The sequence below is a fragment of the Balaenoptera ricei genome, chromosome 13, assembly GCF_028023285.1.
Source record: "Balaenoptera ricei isolate mBalRic1 chromosome 13, mBalRic1.hap2, whole genome shotgun sequence".
Taxonomy (NCBI): Eukaryota; Metazoa; Chordata; class Mammalia; order Artiodactyla; family Balaenopteridae; genus Balaenoptera; species Balaenoptera ricei.
In genome coordinates, this window is record NC_082651.1 from 47276339 (window position 1) to 47296749 (window position 20411).

Genomic DNA, 20411 nt, shown 5'->3' on the forward strand with positions numbered 1-20411 from the left:
ACCATTTTTTTAGATTCCACATATAAGCGATATCACATGATATCCATGCTGCTGAAAACTAAGGCCCAACTTTCTTACTTTTCAAACACTAAGTTGGCATGAAATATGAAAATATAAAAAGTTAATAGAAATAATTATCACTGAGGAAATCCTTAGATTTGATTTCCTAAAGTAAGACAAGCCTTGAAATTTTCTTGTGCCTATGATAGGCCTAAATTAAAATTCCAACAACCCCTGCACATCAAGGTACTCATTTAACAAAAAGATCAAATTAATATTATGGCAGGTCTTAACCTCAGAATTTCCTGAAATGATTGCTTAAAATGTCAACCTTTATTTGCTATTAATACCTTTACATTTGAATATTTATAATTACTCTTTTTTATGTGTAGAATTCTTACTCTTGAGAGTTGGGGCCCTTTTTCAAACCTCTATTCAAGGAAGTACAAAGCAGCTGACTAGTTTTCTTACTAATCTTTTTTAAAAAAAGAAGCATTCAACAGGTAAGAGCTCAACTTGACGTTAATGGCAAAGAGCAGCGTTCTCAGGAGTCTACCTTGAGCTTGAAAACCGTACCTTATCCTTGTGATTGGTTTCTGCATTTCCCAAACCCAACCCTTTCAACTGGTCCATGCAAGCCTAGTTAAAATACTCTGTAATTCTTCTATTTCAAGGGAAATTATCTGCAGAGTCCTTTCCAGTCTTTCCTTTTTCCTCTAGTGGGTGGGAGGAACTGAGTGTAGATATGAGAAAGACAGGACAGGAACTCTGTCTGCCAAAGGGAAGAGAAAGATGATCTGGATTCCCCCTACCCAGTTAGGTATTTTACCTCTGCATGTAACAAATTGAGATACTTACAGTAGGTACAAGACTTATTTTTTGTCACTGCCATAGTGCAGATGGTTTAAACAAAAGTATTACTAGCTTCTTTCTCCCTAACTTTGTACGTTATTTAACCAATGCAGAGCAAGATGCTTTAGGATGCTTTTTAAATGTTAAGCTTCATGTGAAAAGTCACTGGAACTTACATACAGTCGGCCCTCCGTAAGGCAGGTTCCGCACCTGTGGGTTCAGTCAACGGCAGACTGAAAATATTCAGGAAGGGACTTCCCTGGTGGTCCAGTGGTTAAGAATCTGCCTTCCAATGCAGGGGACACAGGTTCGATCCCTGGTCAGGGAACTAAGATCCCACATGCCGCGGGGCAAGTAAGCCCGTGTGCCACAACTACTGAGCACGCGGGCCACAACTAGAGAGAGGCCCGTGTGGCACAACGAGAAGTACCGTGCCACAACTAAGACCCAACGAAGCCAAAAATAAAATAGTAAAAAAAAAAAAAAAAAAAAAAAAAAAAAACTCAGGAAAATAAATTCCAGAAAACTCCAAAAAGCAAAACTTGAATTTGCTGCATGCTCCAGCAACTATTTACATAGCCTTCACATTGTGTTATTATAAGTAGTCTAGGAATGATTTACAGTATACAGGAGGATGTGTGTAGATTATATGTAAATACCATGCCATTTTATATAAAGGACTTGAGCATCCTTGGATTTTGTTATCCTGGGGGGTACACGTGTCCTGGAACCAATTCCCTGCTAATACTAACTACTAAGAGCTGCCTTATTTACATCCCAACTTTATTTTTACTCTGTAGCTAAAGTAACTGCAGTACGGCGGGGTTAAAGTCAGTAATTTGGCCTTTACAAAGCACTCAACACTTGCAAATATACTTTTCCAGGTCCTTCCCCCACCTCCTCCACTTACCTCTGATGTAGCATTTTCAAGCTTCTAAATAGTTCAAGAAATTTGAGCTGGAGGAAAAAAGTGATCCTACAAATACCCCCAGGTACTGTGGGTAGTTGGCCAATTAGTCCAAGGTTAGTTAGACAGCATGTTAAATATTGAGCTAAAATCAACCCTTGAGTTTCTGGTTCACTTTAGTTGGATATCCTCTTCGATGGTTCTAAAATTAGTAGTTAATAACCACACTCAGTTGTACAGTGGTCAAGGTTTGTGGGTGAAAAAAAAAAAAGAAGAGCACTGAGACATTCATTCCATCAACAATGACACCTAATACAGTGCCCCTCTGTAACATGGACATAGCAATCACACCATTCTTCTGGGGACCAGGAAGAGACTGGATGAAAGACACCAGAGGAGAACCTCAGGAAGTCCTGGGGGACTCTGGCCATGAAGGGAGCACTGGGGTTCAAGCACACAAGTTCATGGAGCAAGAAAAACAAAAATACTCACATCTACTCCCCAGACCCCATCCTCAAAGGCTAGTATAAAAGTAAGAAAGGGCTGGGTCAGCTTAATAAGTTTTCATCTGTCTTTAGTTGCTTTGTTAAAAATAATATGCCTAAAAGTCTGCAGATGAGGTAAGATGTTGTTGAAAAGAGGCATGTTCCATATAGATCTCTCGAGCATTCCTAACACTGCCAAAGCGTCCTTAAATCTTCCGGGAGACAAAACAGTCTCCTAGAGGGAAAAAAGTCTCTAATAGAGCTGTAGCTGTGATTTGTTTTTATTCCTAGGTTTTTATCCCCCACCTTAGGTATTTAAAATCATATCAGAAATAAACATCATAGCAAAAATAAATGATTTTTTGTCAAATAGTAGAATGTCACTGAACTGAACTTTCCCTAACAACTAGCATATAAAGTTGTCGATCCGTCTTGCATTAGCAAAAACGAAAATATGAATAAAAATAAGAAAATGAAACCAAAGAGAAATACTATTAAGAGGAAAAACAAAGACAAAATTCAAATTTACTTTGAAAAATCTGATTTTATTTTCTGAATCAAAAAGAAGTGTATTCGTGTTAAATTTAGAATGTTTAACTTTCCATTGATCTCTCAAAATACTTTCCAAATATTGTTGACAGTGCTCAGAACTGTGTAAAAGTTAACATCCAATACCACATTTTAAAGAAAAAAGTTTAAATGCAGGACCTATTTCTAAGAAACCCTTCTCAAAGGTCAAGGCATTGGCAATTCTAATTTTAAAAGAAAAGAATTTTAATTATTGTAAATTTAAGTGACAAAGGTTTTCAAGAGCTATATATCAGATCTCTTCTAAAACAGAAAAAAATTTAATTTCTGAGGGACTCATACCTGACAACTCCAATTAAACATGATACTTCCCCACCCCACCCCCAAATTACTAAATGCATTATTTCACCTTGGAATAGGAAAATTATAAAATGTAATTTAAAAACTATACTCTTTCTATATATTAATACATCATCTTAACTGTCATGTTTGCTAGCAGAATTATAAAATTAAAACCAAATTCTACATTCAAGGGACAAATGACAAATGCTTTCATTGCTTTATTTAAGAGTCTATCCCATTCTTTGTTGTCTTCTACCCCCATATTTTAAAATCATGACCAAAGGTCATAAGTCAATCCATTTACCTGAAATGAACAACTAGTAGATACTGGTCCTACATCTGTGTCCTTTAACAACTCAGTATTCAAAAGGCTGGGGGGGGGATTTATAAGAACATGACTTAGGAACACTTTAGAATTCCAAAGTGACTCTGATACCCACGTCCCTAAAATCTAACAGACATTATTCATAGGCTATTCATGTGTACTGAAGCATGTCCAGCATGCAGGCGAACTTCTTTTACTTGTTCAAATTGAGGTAAAACAGACAAAAAATACATAATATTAACAGAAGCTGCATAATTAAAACTAACCTTCTTTTGCTGCTTATTTCATATAAACTGATTTTTAAGTGTCTTCACAAAAAAAAGAGATGCTATAGCCAATAATTTCTCCAATTTCAGTCACCCAAAAAAGTACGCTGCTTCTTTCAAAGTCGTTATTAGTAAAGAATGTTTTGAAATGAAGAAAAACATTTTTCTCCAGAATTTGCATTTTGTACTTAGAGTGATACAATTTCTTATTACTTTATTTTTCAAATTTAGAAGGAATTCAAGTCTGGGTACTATTTGATATTTTTTCAGATACCAAGCAATACCGACAGGATTCATAAATATGGTTTTCTGACAGGTAAGTAGGCTAACATTTACAAAATACCAACAACTCTTCTTTCAAGCTTAAGATGGCTGAGATTTAGTAGTTATGATGAGTTTTTCAGTACAAATACGCATTTAAATATTGATTTTTTTTGGCCAACATTTTAAATAGTCAAATTTTACTCCACTTCCAGGTTTTAAATGAAACATAGCAACAAAAAAAAACTAGTGAAAATTACCCAACTGGCACAAGTCCCATATTTCAATGTTATTTTTAACCCAATAATTATAACCTACTGCCAGTAATTATTTATATGTATCTACTTGTTTTTATTAAATAAGCACTGGTCGGTTATATAAAAGAATTTTGCAAGAATGGTACTTGGCACTGGGTTACCTTAATGCTTCTGGTATTAATAGAAGCACTTAGAAAAATACCAGCTCTTAAGCACTTTTTGTCTGTAATTTGAATTTCCAAAAGCTTTTTTTCAATGTTACTTTTCCATTGGTAGATTCTAGGGAGTTTAGTCCCAGTTGATATGGTTGATTTTAAAAAACAAATAAAAAAATCCCTAAGTCACATAATGATGGGACACTACACTTGCTTTTTACAGCATATGGAAACAGTTCCAGGCAGACCAAAAGTAGAAGAAAACCTGCCAAATCAAAGTATTGTAAATAAAGTTCATCTTACGTACCCCAGAGCAGAAAAGCTCAAAAATCAAAAAATTAAAATCAAAACCCCACCCCTTCCCTCCACGCAAAACCCCAACCCCAAACACTTTAGTTCTGAGCCTACCATTTCCCTAAAATGTTAATACCAGAAGCTTTAAGGTACTTAAAGCCGCAGCAGTAACGGTAGAAAGCGCCACACCACAGGGGAAACGCCACAAAGGGTTCAGCAGCCGCCCACTCAGTCCTCACCACCCCACCCCAATAACACATAAAAGCTCCTGTGGAAGTTGTTTTTTTTTATGCTAATAAAGGCATACCACCTAGTGTGCTAAAGACTAAAACTAGCAGCCTTAGAACAGGAAAGTGAAAATAGGAAGCCTACGGGAATGATCTAAATGCCTACTTAGGAGAAACAGACAGGGAAGCAGACAGGACCCTGGCCCTCTTGTGTTTGCAGGGAAGTGGTGGAACTAAGCAGTCAGATTTACCCACATCAACACAAATTTAACAAAACTTCTGCAAGACACCAGAATAAAACCTGACCTTTCCAGTCAAAGGGCACAGAGAGGCCTCATCCATGTCCTGGAGTTGAATGAGTTCAAAGATTGGCAATAAAAGAAAGCGTTAGGGGCATGATGGGAACCAGCTTCGCAGTTTATCGAACAGTCACCCCAAGTTTCTCCAGCACACGAACACCCTTTTCTTGGTATTCCTGTCGGGTCATCCAGAAGTTGTCTTTGTCCTTCATGATGTCCGCTAGAACTGCGCCACCCAGGAATACCATGTGCTTTCTGCGGGGTGGGTCTTCAATGCGGATCTTGAATTTCTAAAGGAGAAAGAGGAGATGATAAAACGTCACACGCATGGTGCTTTCTCCTTTATGAAAATGACTTTTTCTTATATTCTCATGTTGAATTCTCACAAAGGTCCTGTGATGTAAGTATCTCAGTTAGAGAGAGAAATTTTGTAATTTGCCCAAAACTCACAGCCAGGAGATCACACATCCATCCCAGTGTGCTTAGAACAGTCGCAATGTACACCTGTGGCCCCATGGTTAACTACACTCCTTGTCACCCTCAAAAGCAGCCTGATTTGAACAATGAATTCCATGCTCACCCTATCAAGAGCCCAAGTACCAGCGCCCTGACTGTGACAGGTTTCCCACTAATGTGCAAATCACCTGGCCAGCTGTCAAATGAAGAGTTGGGATAAGAGGACTGCTATAGTTTCTTCAAGGTCTCACGCCTCTACGATTGTAGTCCCGTGCAACAGAGTAAGCTTTAAGTTCTTTCCTTATAAGCAAAGCTCACTTTCTATTCTCTCAAATTCAAACGAAATGTTCTCAAAATAAACAAGGCCAAACACGGTCAAAATAAATTATGAGGATGTTGGAAAAAATGAACACAGTAACCAAAATTAAAGACAAGCAGGAGAAGTTTTATAGTCTGCAGCCACTATTAACTGTCTAACAAGGACAGACCTCCATCTGTACGGTCAGTCAACACCTGAAAGAGAAACCTCAAAATGAAGCAGCAGTTTTATTTACAAAGTCACAAATTCCGCAAAAAGACTCAAAATAACTATGTCATTCTACTTTGTCTTTACGTCGCATAAATGAACCGTAGGATCTGTCATAACACATGACATAGAAAAACATCCGTCTACTTATTAATTCCGAGGCTAACCTACTGTTCTAACTGTTCTAGTTACTTTTTTACTCTTTGGCAGGGGTCAGCAAACTTTTTCAGCAAGGGACCAGAGAGTAAGCACTTGAGGCTCTGCAGGTCTCTCTGGCAATCTCTAAAGGCAGCCAAAGACAATATGTGACGATAGGCAACATATTATGTGACAAAAGAATGGGTCTGGCTGTGTTCCAAAAAACTTTATAGAACAGCCAGGTTTGGTCCAGGGCTGTGGTGTGGCAGCCCCGCTCTCAGGGACACCTGGCTAGCCCCTGAGGACACCACTGCCCTGCAGCTTTCTCAACTGGCTGCTGTTTCTCTCTCTCTCACGACCTGCCTAACTCTGGAGGTGGGTAACAGTAATTCTTGTTCACTGTTCTCTCCCTCCTCCCTGCAACTCCACAGCCCCTCAGAAACTCATCCTATCTGACTATCCCATCCACCACCCCCCTTTGCCCAGGGCAGCTACAGATGCCCAGGTTATTCCTCCTCATTCCTGCTCTGTGGCGCGTGTGCGTGCCCTCTCCACCATGTCCTGACATCATCCTCAGTGACCCTGTCTTTCTCTCCCTCACTCGGCAGAACACCAACTCGGGTGATCAACCCTCTTGCTCCGCCCCTGCCCTCAAGCAACTGAATGCGTGTCAGAGAAACTCAACATCTAGCTTTACATGGTACCTCAGCCGAGCCCCTCAGTGCCGCTCGGCAATCCCGTGACATTTCTCTTCTCTCTCGCACTCTCCGAGACGCCACTTCAGACCTCCTCATCTATTTCATAAGCCTCTCTACCAGCTCCTCCGTCCTCTCAGAGCCTCCTAACCTGTCTTGTGACTTCACCTTTCCTCCTCCCTTCCCTCAACAATCTATTCACCACCCAGACTTAATGATCCTTTAAACAAGTCAGATCCTACCATTTCTCTGCGCAAGATCCTCCTTCCTCAGTAGGAGGAAAGCCCAACTCTTCACCGTGGCTGAGTAAGGCTTACATCCTGACTACCTTTCTGAGCTCACCTCCCAGCCCCGCCCTTGCTCACTCTGCTCCAGCCACTCCTGCACACTCCCACCAACGTGGGGCTCTTCCTGCCTGGAAGATTCTTCCCCCCAGAGAGTCAGGCTGCCCACTGGCTCACTTCCTTCAGGTCTTTGCTCAAAAGTTATCTTATCTCACGGGAGTCCTTCTCTGATCACACTACACAAAGGAGCACACCGTCTCCCCCAATCACTACCCACTCTCTAGCCCCTAACCTGACTTCTCCATAGCGCTTACTACTACTGATACATTATTCACAGACTAAACGCGGGGATTTTTGGTTTTGTTCACCACTGTTTTGTTTCTCCCACCATCTAGACAGGTGTTTGGCACCTAGAAGGAGTTCAAGAAGCATTTGCTAAATAATCATCTGAGACTGATTTTAAATTATATGTATACTCAAAATCAGACAAATGAGTGAAGTACTTAGACAACATGGCTCCTTTTGAGTCTTTTAATTTGTTTAATGTATGAGCCCATACACAATTTAATTTCAGCAATTTGAGTCACAAATAAAAGATGTCACATAGTGTCTCTAATACATACAGTCCTCTGTAGGATGTAATCTCATTATCTAAACTGAACAAAGTTGATGAGATGAACCTCAGAGATTAATTTAGAATTAAACGACTCTTAATTGAGTGCATCGTATGTATAGTGTACTTTACACAGTCCAGGGTTTGTAGAAAAAAAATCAATGCCAAATAACCACCAACTATTACATACTAGTTTAAAAATTTCTTCCTACTCTACACACCAACAACTACCAATTAAAGTCTGTTTCAAGAGCTATGATAGTTGACAGGGATGCAAAAGAATTGGAGAAACGGTGTTGTTTACAATCTGATTGGGGAGATAAAACATATGCAAGAAACAGCCAGAAAATAACTCAGAGTCAGGAACATGAGACAGTCCAAGAGTAGCACTGAATGCTGACTACATATTAAAAAACAAGTTAAAAAAAGCCAAACAAACCTAAGGGGGCCTTTCTCTCTCCATAGTACAACAGGTTCTTCCCATGTACTTACAGGCACCTCTGGTTCCAGGCTGTTTGTTACAGATGAACCAAAACATCTGGCCCTGGACCCAGTTGCCTCGATACACTGAATACAGAGGTGCCCGGGCACTAGGACCGCTCTGAGACAAAGCTCATCTTGCACCATTTACTTCTTCCTACCTCTTCACGGCTACACTAGACTGCATTAGGAATTTGTTTAGAAAGACTTCTTGCTCCCTCTGGTGGCTGTCAAGATTCACAAGCTATTTTACAGGGTTTTAAAAGTATGTTAACAGTTGGATTATTGATTGATACTTACAGAAAGTTTTTCCACATCTCCCTTCAACACTCGTTCTAAGTAAAGCTGTTTAAGCTCTCGTTCCAACCGTGATGGCAGCCCAGGGTACATAGTAGACCCTCCAGAAAGCACAATGTGCTTATAGAATTCAGATCTAGAAAGGCACAATAGGTATTCATTAGGGGTTTCAGATTAGGAAAACAGTATCTCAGAGTTGCTTTTATTTACATCAGCCTCAGGTGGTTGCTGGGAGAATTAAATAAAATTCAATATGTAAACCACAGGGCTGAATGTCTGCTGTTACTACTGTTAATAGATAACAAACCCTCTTTATATATAAAATTATTAGTATTTTGATGACAACACTTCTAAAGCACGTAACATTTTCTTGCAAATGTCACTGAGTCTTTTAGTGATGACCAGTTTACGTTACAAACTTGCAGTATTTGGACTGTGCTATCACAGCGCTTCCGTGGAGCCGCTTAGATGTGGTGCTTTACTATAATTAACCATATTCTACCACGATTCCAGTTCTTGCTTTTGAATTTTTCCATTTGTCTTTTGTAGTTTTCCCTTTTGTTCCTTTGCTTTGAGGCTGTCAGCTATTATTTTTGGTTAGATTGATGTGTTTGCTTTTTAGAGCAGTCCTCGCTTTCTTCCTTAAATATGCTGTTGGTCATGATACCAGATAATCAAATCTAAAATAACTGCATATGTAGTAGAAGTAATATCATCTGAGTGAGGGTATGAGGAACTCTTCTCCTAGTAAAACTCAGGAGTTAAGTCACATCCATCTTGGCCTCATTCAAACTCACTTCCAGGTTTTTACTTACTTTCAGGTTCTCAAGGGCTCAGGCTATTATAATTCTAGCTTCTAGAAGAAGTTCTGTATTGTATTTAATTGCAGAAGTATGCACACGAGTGTGACGTAAACTAAGCAGTTGAGGTATAGCTACATGTGGTATGTGCCCATGAGCATTTATTTTTCTTTTATTTTTTATTTTTTTAATTAATTAATTTTTATTTATTTATTTTTGGCTGCACTGGGTCTTCGTTGCTGTGCAAGGGCTTTCTCTAGTTGTGGCGAGCAGGGGCTACTCTTTGTTGCGGTGCGCGGGCTTCTCATTGCGGTGTCCTCTCTTGTTGCAGAGCACGGGCTCTAGGCGTGTGGGCTTCCGTAGTTGTGGCTCATGGGCTCTAGAGCGCAGGCTCAGTAGTTGTGGCGCACGGACTTAGTTGCTCCGCAGCATGTGGGATCTTCCCGGACCAGGGCTCGAACCCGTGTCCCCTGCATTGGCAGGCGGATTCTTAACCACTGCGCCACCAGGGAAGCCCCCCATGAGCATTTATCTGTATGCTTTCAACACACAGGACACGCAAAACAAAATTTGAGTTGCGCTGCTTTCCAATGCTAGCAATGTGGAGAGGGTACTGAACCTAACTCCAGTGCTTTAGGAACACCAAAACTTTAATCACTACCAACAGGAATGCACTTTTAAATATAATTTTCCTATTACTGATCATTAAATCAAGAGACAAAAGCATCTACCCAATCCCTACCATGAGAATTTATCATAATTATTAAGTCTAGATTAGACTTTTGATCATCTTCCATTAGATTTATAGCTTTTTATAAGCCAATGGCTATTTTTATTAATTTCCATTACCAGCCTGTTCCCCAGCCAGCCCACAAAAATTAGCGGGTTAAAAAAAAAAAAAAAAAAAAAAAAAAAAAAAAATTAGCGGGTTATTTCATTCAGGGTTAAATAAAGAAGTAGGCAAACACTTGCTTAATAAAATGCTGCTGAGTGAATTTCTCAGTAACTTGAGTATAAAGGAGAGCTTTCTAACTATGACTCAAACTCTAGATGCAATAAAAGATTATAAATCTTTTTATATAACTAAATAAAAACAAAATTTTGTATGGCCAAAACACCATAAGCAAGAGACAAATGAAAAATGACAAAATGTCTGCAATAGATATCACAGAGCTAATATAAAAAGAACTTTTTCAAAAACTGAGAGAAAAAAATTCTTTTTAATTCCATAGAAGAACAGGCAAAAGCCATGAACAGATAATTCACCAGGAGAAGATATAAACATGGCCCTAGACATAGAAAAATATATTTAACTTCAATCTTAAGAGAAACGCAAATTAAAACTACATTAAGATATCATTTCTCACTCATTAGACTTGGCATAAAAGTAAAATGCTGAAAAACTCTGTGAACAAGCTGTTGGGGACACAGGTGCCCTCATATATGACTGGTGGGAAAGAGAAAGGGTACAACTTTCATAGAAGGGAACTGAGCAATAACAAAACCACACACATTTATCCTTCAACCCAACTATTCCCCCAGACATTTTTTCAGAATATATATGTCCAACAATACAAAGATACAGTGTGCACAAGGTTATTAACTGCAGCGTTATCACTGCATTATCACACTGGAAAAAAGAATGCAACTGGAACAAAGAATAAGGACAACCCCTAGGAAGTGGCAGATGTAGAGAACAAACATGTGGACACCAAGGAGGGAAAGCAGGGTGGCGGGGGGGATGAATTGGAAGATTGGGATTGACATACATACACTAATATGTATAAAACGGACAACTAATAAAAACCTGCTGTATAAAAAAAAGGCAGTTTTAGACATAAAAAAAAAAACTTGTTTAGAATACATTAAGTGAAAAAAGCAAAGTGCAAAAGAGTATTTACAGTATGCTACCTTTTGTGTAAGAAAATAAAAAACAGAGGGAGGAGGACCAGGGTGAAAGACAAGGGGTGGGGAGAGTGATACTTCTGAGTATACATTTTTGTATAGTTTTCACTACCTATTCAGAAAACAAAATTAAAGATGAGCCGGGAATATCCTGTGCCACAAAATAGAATGAAGTAGAATGTGCTCAAAAAGAGATGAGGGCACATCAAAGGACACAGGAGCTTGCTTGAAGGGGCTCTCACAGGCGAAATCAGGAACAATTTAGCACCAAAATGAAATAAGGCAGTAATAAATTATAATCCACCAAATAAAATCATGAGACCATACTGATAATAAACAAAACAAGGGAGAAAGGAAAAGGACTTCCTTATGCTAGAATGCCAACTAATAAATACAGAATGACAGAATTAGAAAAAATCACCTTTTTGCAACCATCACAATAAAAATGGATTTCGGCAAGAATCATCAACAGACGCCAAAAGGGGTGGGGGGCAGAGTTTGATGAGGAACAGGAGATTTACACAGTCTCAAAGTATTTTCCCACAAATTACTTAAAAGTCAGGAAAGGAAAAAAAAAGAAAATGTAAACAGTGGAGAAAATAGGAAACTTCATTAAGAGTTTAACTCTAATATCACCAATTAGGAGCAAACAGACATCACTTCTGGATTTGATAACCTGAGAAGGACACATCACTTAAGTACTGTTCTAGCCAAAAATGCACAACCTAAATCTAATCATGAGAAAACATTCAAACCCAAATTGTACTCTGCAGAGATATCAATGTCATAAAAGACTGAGGAACTATAATAGATAAAAGGTGACTAAGAGACATGACGACTAAATACAATGTGTGACCTTAGATTTGATCCTTTACTGGAGAAAAGAAAAACTGTATGGAGGACATTATTGGGACAGTGAACAAAACTGAAATACGGATGGTAGATAAAAGTATGTCAGTAATCAATCCCCTGAACTCAATAATGCACTGTGGCTGTAAGAGCATAGCCTCATTCCTAAGAAATACAAAGTGAATATTAAGGAGTAAAGAGGTCTTAACGCATACAACCTACTCAAATGGCTCAAGAAAGAAAAGAGAGAGAGAGAGAGCACACAAACATGCAGAGTGTTAAAATCAGTAAAATGGAAAACTGGATAGTGTACAGGAATTCTCTATTCTAGTCTTGCAACTTTCAACATTTAAACTATTTCAAAATAAGTTTAAAGAGGCATCTGAGACACAATGATATATGCTGTTCAACAACCAGTGTCACCCTATCAGAAACCTGAGTGAGACAATAGACAACTTGGTCATTCTAGCTATTTATATTCCATCTATTTCTGATAAATAACTTTGAAACAACCATTTCTAATGTACCTGGTATCGATGTCAGCTGCCTGGATTGTGTTAAAAAGCAATTCAGCAACACCTACTCCCTCAACATTGATCAAGTGAGGCTGAAACAAAGCTTCTGGTGCTTCAAATCTCTCTCCCCCAACTTTGATAATGCGGCCATCTGGGAGCTAGAAACCAAGAACAATCAGGTATCAGCAAAAGATTTTAAAAGTTCCTAGTGTTCTTTAGATGTTAGTACTTATAAACTTATAAACACCTGTTCTAGAACCAAAATCCTTATCAGCAATATATTTCTCCTAAAATACATTTTTGGAAAAAGACAAAAAAAGGTAAATTAAATACATCAAAATAATTGTTTTTATTATCATGCTCTGTTCTGCTTTTAAAATGGTATGTCATGCCCCCAAACAGCAGGAATTTCTTGGAGGACTGGCCAACGCACGAGTGAGTGATGTTCCACGGGTGTGTGCAGGTGAGCACTACAGGTGGCGCTGATCGCCCGTGGCAACTGGATTTTTGCTGGAGTCAATGTTGCTTATCATTTTAACACATTTGTGAGTTTATGGATATTTTTACCATGTAGCACAGACACATTCAATTAAAAATTTTAAGTAATTTCTTTCACCAAATAATTACTCTGGGAAACTTTATTATTTTGTCATCAAAACACTTTATATCACGTGTGAAACTTCTGTCAAATCATTTAATCCAAAAAAATTGTATGATCAAGAAAACTTAAGGAATATTGACCTAGACTATTTATTAGGCAATTCTGTTGTATCCTACTTACTAGGTCCTATTAAATTTTAAATGATAATGAATAAATATAATTTTAAGAAAATGAGATTTAAACTGGTCAGATACCATTACAACATGACCTTGTACAGAAAACTCTTAAGTTACATCATGTTTATATTTAATTAAATGAGAAATGTTAAACAAAAACTCCCTCACAATTCATTGAATTGACCTAAGTAACAAGCATCCTTGTATACGCTGGCATTGGACACACTTCTGTATGACATACCAGAATTAGTTTTACATTAACATTTCTAACAGTATATTTGTTTAAAATAACATAATTACAATAATTATCTTTAGATTCCAAAACTGACTTTCCAATATGACAAAGCATCACAAAGCAAGTTCTCTAAGACATTTACCCCCGTTTGCTATGATTGTTTACAAGTATGTACAAGGCAATCACTCCAAAATTATATTTTTATAAATCACATCAATGTCTTTAAAAAAAAATTTACCCTTAAAAAAAATAAACTTTAAAACCCAAACTTGAAATCACCCCAAGATACATGGAAAAACTTCACATGGCAGACTGTTACCAAAACCTCTGTAGCTGGCCCTTCCAGCCTCTGATGGTGTGGCTCTTCTCAAAGCTCTATTTGCAGGCCAGCCTGGGGCCACCTACCCTAGGAACTACTACTACCTCTTGGCACTGTTAAAACTGTATGCTTCCCATTTCTTTGCACCAAATCTTACCCTTTCCTTTATTTGTCCACTCTTATCCCTCTTCATTTACTCATCAGTTCACTGTTTATTTGTAACCTACCTCAAACTCTCTGAGAAAGGAGAATAAATAAATAAAATATGTCTTACACTTCTAGTTCCCTTATCCTCTGCCTCATGACACTTTCTTGCAAAGTCAGGTAGGTGACAAATTATAAATCTAGGGTAACTGTCAAGAAGGCTTCAGGAAAGAATCCCCAGAGCAAATCTGGAGATCATTAAGTTGCAAAGTATTGACTTATTGACTATTTGGATCAGTATCTTCTAAAATTAAACAATATAACTTATAAAAATTTATAATTATTTTTATTTATTCTTTTTATTTATTTATTTATTTAGTTTTGGCTGCGTTGGGTCTTCATTGCTGTGCACGGGCTTTCTCTAGCTGCGGCGAGCAGGGGTTACTCTTTGTTGCGGTGTGCGGGCTTCTCATTGTGGTGGCTTCTCTTGTTGCAGAGCACGGGCTCTAGGCGCACGGGCTTCAGTAGTTGTGGCACGCGGGCTCAGTAGTTGTGGTTCGCAGGCCCTAGAGTGCAGCCTCAGTAGTTGTGGCACATGGGTTTAGTTGCTCCGTAGCATGTGGGTCCTGGACCAGGGCTCGAACCCGTGTCCCCTGCATTTGCAGGTGGATTCTTAACCACTGTGTCACCAGGGAAGTCCCTATTCATTTATTTTTGTTTTTGTTTTCTTTTGGCTGTACTACGTGGCATACAGGATCTTTAGTTCCCCGTCCAGTGATCAAACCCATGCCCCCTGCAGTGGAAGCGCAGTCTTATTTTAATTTTTTTTAAAATAATTTTTATTGGAGTTCAGTTGATTTACAATGCTGTGTTAGCTTCAGGTGTACAGCAAAGTGAATCATGTATACATATACATATACTCTTTTTTAGACTCTCTTACCATATAGGTCATTACAGAGTATTGAATAGAGTAGTCTATGCTATATAGTAAGTCCTTATTAGTTATCTATTTTATATATAGTAGGGTGTATATGTCAATCCCAATTTCCCAATTTATCCCTCCCCCCCTTATCCCCTGGTAACCGTTTTTCTTTTTTTTTTTTAAATATCTTTATTGGAGTACAATTGCTTTACAATGCTGTGTTAGTTTCTGCTGTATAATGAAGTGAATCAGTTATATGTATACATATATCCCCATATCCCCTCCCTCTTGATCCTCCCTCCCACCCTCCCTATCCCACCCCTCTAGGTCATCACAAAGCATCAAGCTGATCTCCCTGTGCTATGCGGCTGCTTCCCACTAGCCATCCATATGGAAGCACGGAGTCTTAACTGCTGGACCACCAGGGAAGTCCCTATAATTATTTTTTAAATGACTATTATGTACATACTTGTGATAGGTTGAGTTTATATGAATCAAATGGTTTAAGAATACTTGCTTTGGGGCTTCCCTGGTGGCGCAGTGGTTGAGAATTTGCCTGCCAATGCAGGGGACACGGGTTCGAGCCCTGGTCTGGGAAGATCCCACATGCCGCGGAGCAGCTGGGCCCGTGAGCCACAATTACTGAGCCTGCGCGTCTGGAGCCTGTGCTCCGCAACAAGAGAGGCCGCAATAATGAGGCCCACGCACCGCGATGAAGAGTGGCCCCCACTTGCCGCAACTAGAGAAAGCCCTCGCACAGAAACGAAGACCCAACACAGCCATAAATAAATAAATAAATAAATAAAATTAAAAAAAAAAAAAAAAAGGAAAGCTGGGAACAGTGATGAAATTATCTTTCTCAGTTAAGACTCTGATGTTTTAATTGAATACATGCATACAGGGGCAACTAGAGAAAGCCCTCACACAAGAAACGAAGACCCAACACAGCCATAAATAAATAAATAAAATTAAATAAAAAAAAAGCTACATACTATATTAAAAAAAAAAAAAGAATACTTGCTTTTATTGCCTATCACTCAATTTCATTTTAATAACTACTAGATCCTAGCAGCACCAATGACATATTGGACATTACAATTCTTAGTTGCTTGGGATGCCCTGTTCATTGTGGGATGTTTAACAGCCTTCCTGCAAAGCTGTAACAACCAAAAAATGTCTCCAGATGCATTGATCAAAGATGCAATATGGAAGTACTTTATACCCAGATGAATGACAGACTTAAAGATAGCAATATATTAAAAATTCAGGGAGGATCAACTCCCCTAGTGTAAACTATAACTAGGTTCTAAGTCTCATTAGTTTCAATTTCAAGTTAACATTTGTTTTGAACATCTCATTAAGAAAATACTAAGTCAGGAAGACGGCCACCTACTGAATTATAAAAGCCATCCTATAGGATGACCACTTCCTAAAGTATCTTAGAACACCAGCCCCATGAAATGCTGAGGAATACTGCAGTCATGTACAAATCAGCATATCAAAGGCTCTGAGAAGTCCTTTAATAAAGTGAAATCAACTCTCTCCCAAACTTACCTGAAAATGTAGCCCCCATTTTAATTTTTGTGAAATACCTATTAACATCTCACAGAAATAACATTACGTGAAACCCATGCTGAAAAATGCTACTCCAGGTACTAGAATCTCAAAATAATATCTCACATCTAACTGCATCCTAAAGTAGAAAAGCAATACATGATTCTTGCCTTATTTCATGTTATACGGTGTCCTAAAATAATTAAATCATAGAATCATAATGTAGAAAGACATTAAAGATCACACATATACATAACAACCCAAACCAAAAATACTGGATTCCAAGAAAACCTCCTTAAGCACACACCAATAGTCAAAGTTGTAAAACCACATATATATTATACACTGGAAATACTTACTGTGTAAGATTCAACTAGTACTGTGGTTTCTAAGGCCAGTTTCTGCTCTTGCTCAATATTATACCCCACATAACACAATTTTTCTTTAATCATGCGAACCGTTTCAAAATCAGCAGAATGGTTGAAGGCGTAGCCCCGCAACAGAAGCAGCTGGTACAAAAAAAATAGCAGTAAATCCACAAGTAATCTGAATGAGTTCAACTCTGCAAAAGCGATTAATGCTCTCTAAATATGTCACATCAATACCAAATGCAATGGACAGTGGAGCCTTTGCTCTTACTATTTCAGAAATGGGAATATTACTTGCCATAAAAGGATTTATATTTCAGTTTCACAGAGAGACAGAATTAACAGTTCATGAATAATAAATGGCCAAAATGAGCAAAATATCTATTAATAAATAATATTTTACACTGGACTCCTGTAATTCTGCAATTTGCTCAATCAATGCCATACTCATGAAATACCCCAGGTCTTAACGAAGTTTTATCCCTAACTTCTATTATGTCTGACACATATTAGATGGGCAATAGCATTTGTTAAAAAACCCACATAATACGCATCATAAACAACGTTTTCATATAAAAACTTAAGAAGACAAATCCCCTTATCTTTGTGCTTACGTTCAAAAGAAATCCCTTGGGCACTCCTTTGGTAGTCTCCTTTGAATAGAATTTTGGCTTAGAATGAGAGTATTATAATTCTCATTAACAATCTTATTATTACTTTAAATGAGATTAAAGGAGCCCAATGTCAAGGTGAAGACTTAATGCAACCTAATTTATTGCACAGATTTCATCCTAGAACAGTCTCTTCACAGCAGCACCAATGACATATTGGACCTTACAATTCTTAGTTGCAGGGGATGCTCTGTTCATTGTAGGATGTTTAGCAGCCTTCCTGCAAAGCTGTAACAGCCAAAAAATGTCTCCAGACACTGCAAAGTGTCCCTGGGGGGTAGCATCATCCCTGACTGAGAGCCACTGACCTGGAGAGAATACACTAACTACAGAATTCTGGTACAGACAACATTCTAAATCTTTTTTTTCCACATTACAAAAAACCCACATGCCTCCAAATAGTGGCCTTATATACTTTATCCAGCAATGTTTTAAAGAAAATTATAACTAATTATATTCACAAGTACACTTTATCATACACCTGTTCAAAGGAAGGTTTTATGGCAGAAAGGTTGCCTAAGTTGTTCAAGGAAGTTTCAGAATCTTCTTCCATCTTTGAAATACCTCTCTACCCATTCCTTGGGAATAGTAAATATAATTATGTAATGATGAACTCTCATTAGTATACAAGAGGTCACGTGTGTGAATCTCAAATGGATTTTATATGAATAATGAACTGGGCCACTTCTCTGGTGGTGCAGATTAGCTAGAATCCTGAGATGATACATTCAATTTTGTGTTAAGTTGGTACACACAAACTACAAAATCTAATTCTATGATATTTTTTTTTTTGCTTACCTTGATAAGATATCTGGTAATATCCCTCCCAGCAATATCCAGTCTCCTGGTAAGGTGAGGGAGAGAAAAGCCTTCATACACTGGGCAAATGTGAGTCACACCATCTCCAGAGTCCACCACTACTCCAGTTAATAAACCTGTGGAAGAACCATGAGGTTGTAAATAAAAAGCCAAATCAGAAAAATCAAAGCCAGCAAATTTCAAATATTAGTAAAGAAGCCAAACTAGAAACGTCACCAACCAGAACGGTCTAAAAGCCAGCATTTCTTTATTATTTGCTTATTTTGCAGCTTACTTCGAATACACAGACACTGAAGTCAGTGTTCTCTCACATGCCTCCTGTGAGACTTTTAGTCTAATCATGGGCTACCCCAGGAGATAGCCCTAGGACTATTTTTCAGACCTAGGACTGAAAAATACAACATGGTCTTTATTTTTCCTTCCAACTTAATCTGGATCCATGAATTCCCTTAAAGTAAAATTTTCGAGAGCATCATGGATAACTTTTACGAAAACCATTGTGAAAGGTAAATATTACACAAGTTGATAGTGAACTTGTTGAAATAATCTAGTTCTTTATTATTATTTTTGTCATATGAAAAACTGTGTTGTTTGGAAAATGTGTTGATATTAGATAGCTAGAAATCTGAGAGCAATTCATCTTGACTGGCCGAAGGATCATTTCAATTATTCACCAGAAACCAAAAAGACAATGTCAGTTAAACCTTTTAATAAAAAACAGCAAAGAAGCTGCCTTGTTTCTCGTATGTGCTATTTAAAACTATAAATGGCTGCAAATTACTGTTTCACCTTTTGTGTCAGGGTTAATTCAGGAAAAACAAAACAAAACTTTTTCTGACTCATGTTTTCTAGTGGTTTTTAATAGTCTAATAATATTTTTAACAACAAAAAAAATTTTAACCAGAATATGCATTATCTACAATTTGCTCAAGCATTCTTTTATCATTGTCCCATCCCTGAGTAGGCACTCTCCCTCTTTCTTATTATGCACTAAGTAAGTAACTGATTTATCTTGGAATACGTTTATTCAAACCACCTCCTACTGAAGTTGATATCATCTGTTTTTCCTTGACTGATTTTTTAAGTTTCATAAAAATCATACACTGCCTCTTAAGGTTGCATTCTTTTAAACAAGAGACTTTCTATTGTAAAAAAGAAGAATCCACAATATCATTAATTCAAAAATACTCCCAGTAATATCAACTAAAGCAGCAATTTACATATTTTATTTTCCAAATAGACCTTCCCATCCAACCTCACCTTATTTTCTACACTCCCACTAGGTTACATACTGGCCTTTCCCTTACGTATTTGACCGGATTCCAGTGCCACACCCTTCTGTCACTGGATTATTTATTCTTTCCACTTCAATTCCTAAGGATTCTTTAAAGCTCAATCTAGTTCTTACATTTCCATTTATACCTTCCCTGACCACTTTAACCTCCAGCCCAGACTCCATGATTCGTTATTCCCCTCAATCCTGTCTGCAAAATGCAGTCAAACATACTTTCCTGAATCACTGTGTCACCTCCCTCTTATTCAAAAACCTTCCCTGGCTCAGAACGCTGCTTCTTACTTTTCTTGGTTTAACTGGTTGCACTAGCCACCCTTGTTTAAGAAGGAGAATTTTTCCACAGCTTAGAGTTCTTTTGATTAGTATTACTGGACTATCACTTCTCAAAATTAAGAATTCAACAGTTAAACAAAAATAGCTAAATATCAGGAATTAAAAGAGGGTATCTTCTCCTTGGACAGAAATAAATTTATGAATACTGCTAGAAAAATCTGTTAAGGTAAATTTCATTCAAATACAGTTAAAACAAAAATTCATTTCAGCAGAAGTGTC

General features: G+C 37.9%; 1 protein-coding gene across 1 annotated transcript in view; it reads right to left on the reverse strand.

The window, feature by feature from the left end:
• Positions 1–2768: 2768 nt before the first annotated feature.
• The window catches only part of ACTR2 (actin related protein 2), a 35386-nt gene continuing 17743 nt past the window's right edge, over positions 2769–20411 (reverse strand). The window contains exons 5-9 of the mRNA XM_059943176.1: positions 18545–18681; positions 17067–17216; positions 12769–12914; positions 8691–8823; positions 2769–5488 (exon numbers count right to left, since the gene is read on the reverse strand). Coding sequence (XP_059799159.1) covers positions 5318–5488; positions 8691–8823; positions 12769–12914; positions 17067–17216; positions 18545–18681 — 737 coding nt within the window. The 3' untranslated portion in view covers positions 2769–5317. The remainder of the gene's footprint in view (positions 5489–8690; positions 8824–12768; positions 12915–17066; positions 17217–18544; positions 18682–20411) is intronic.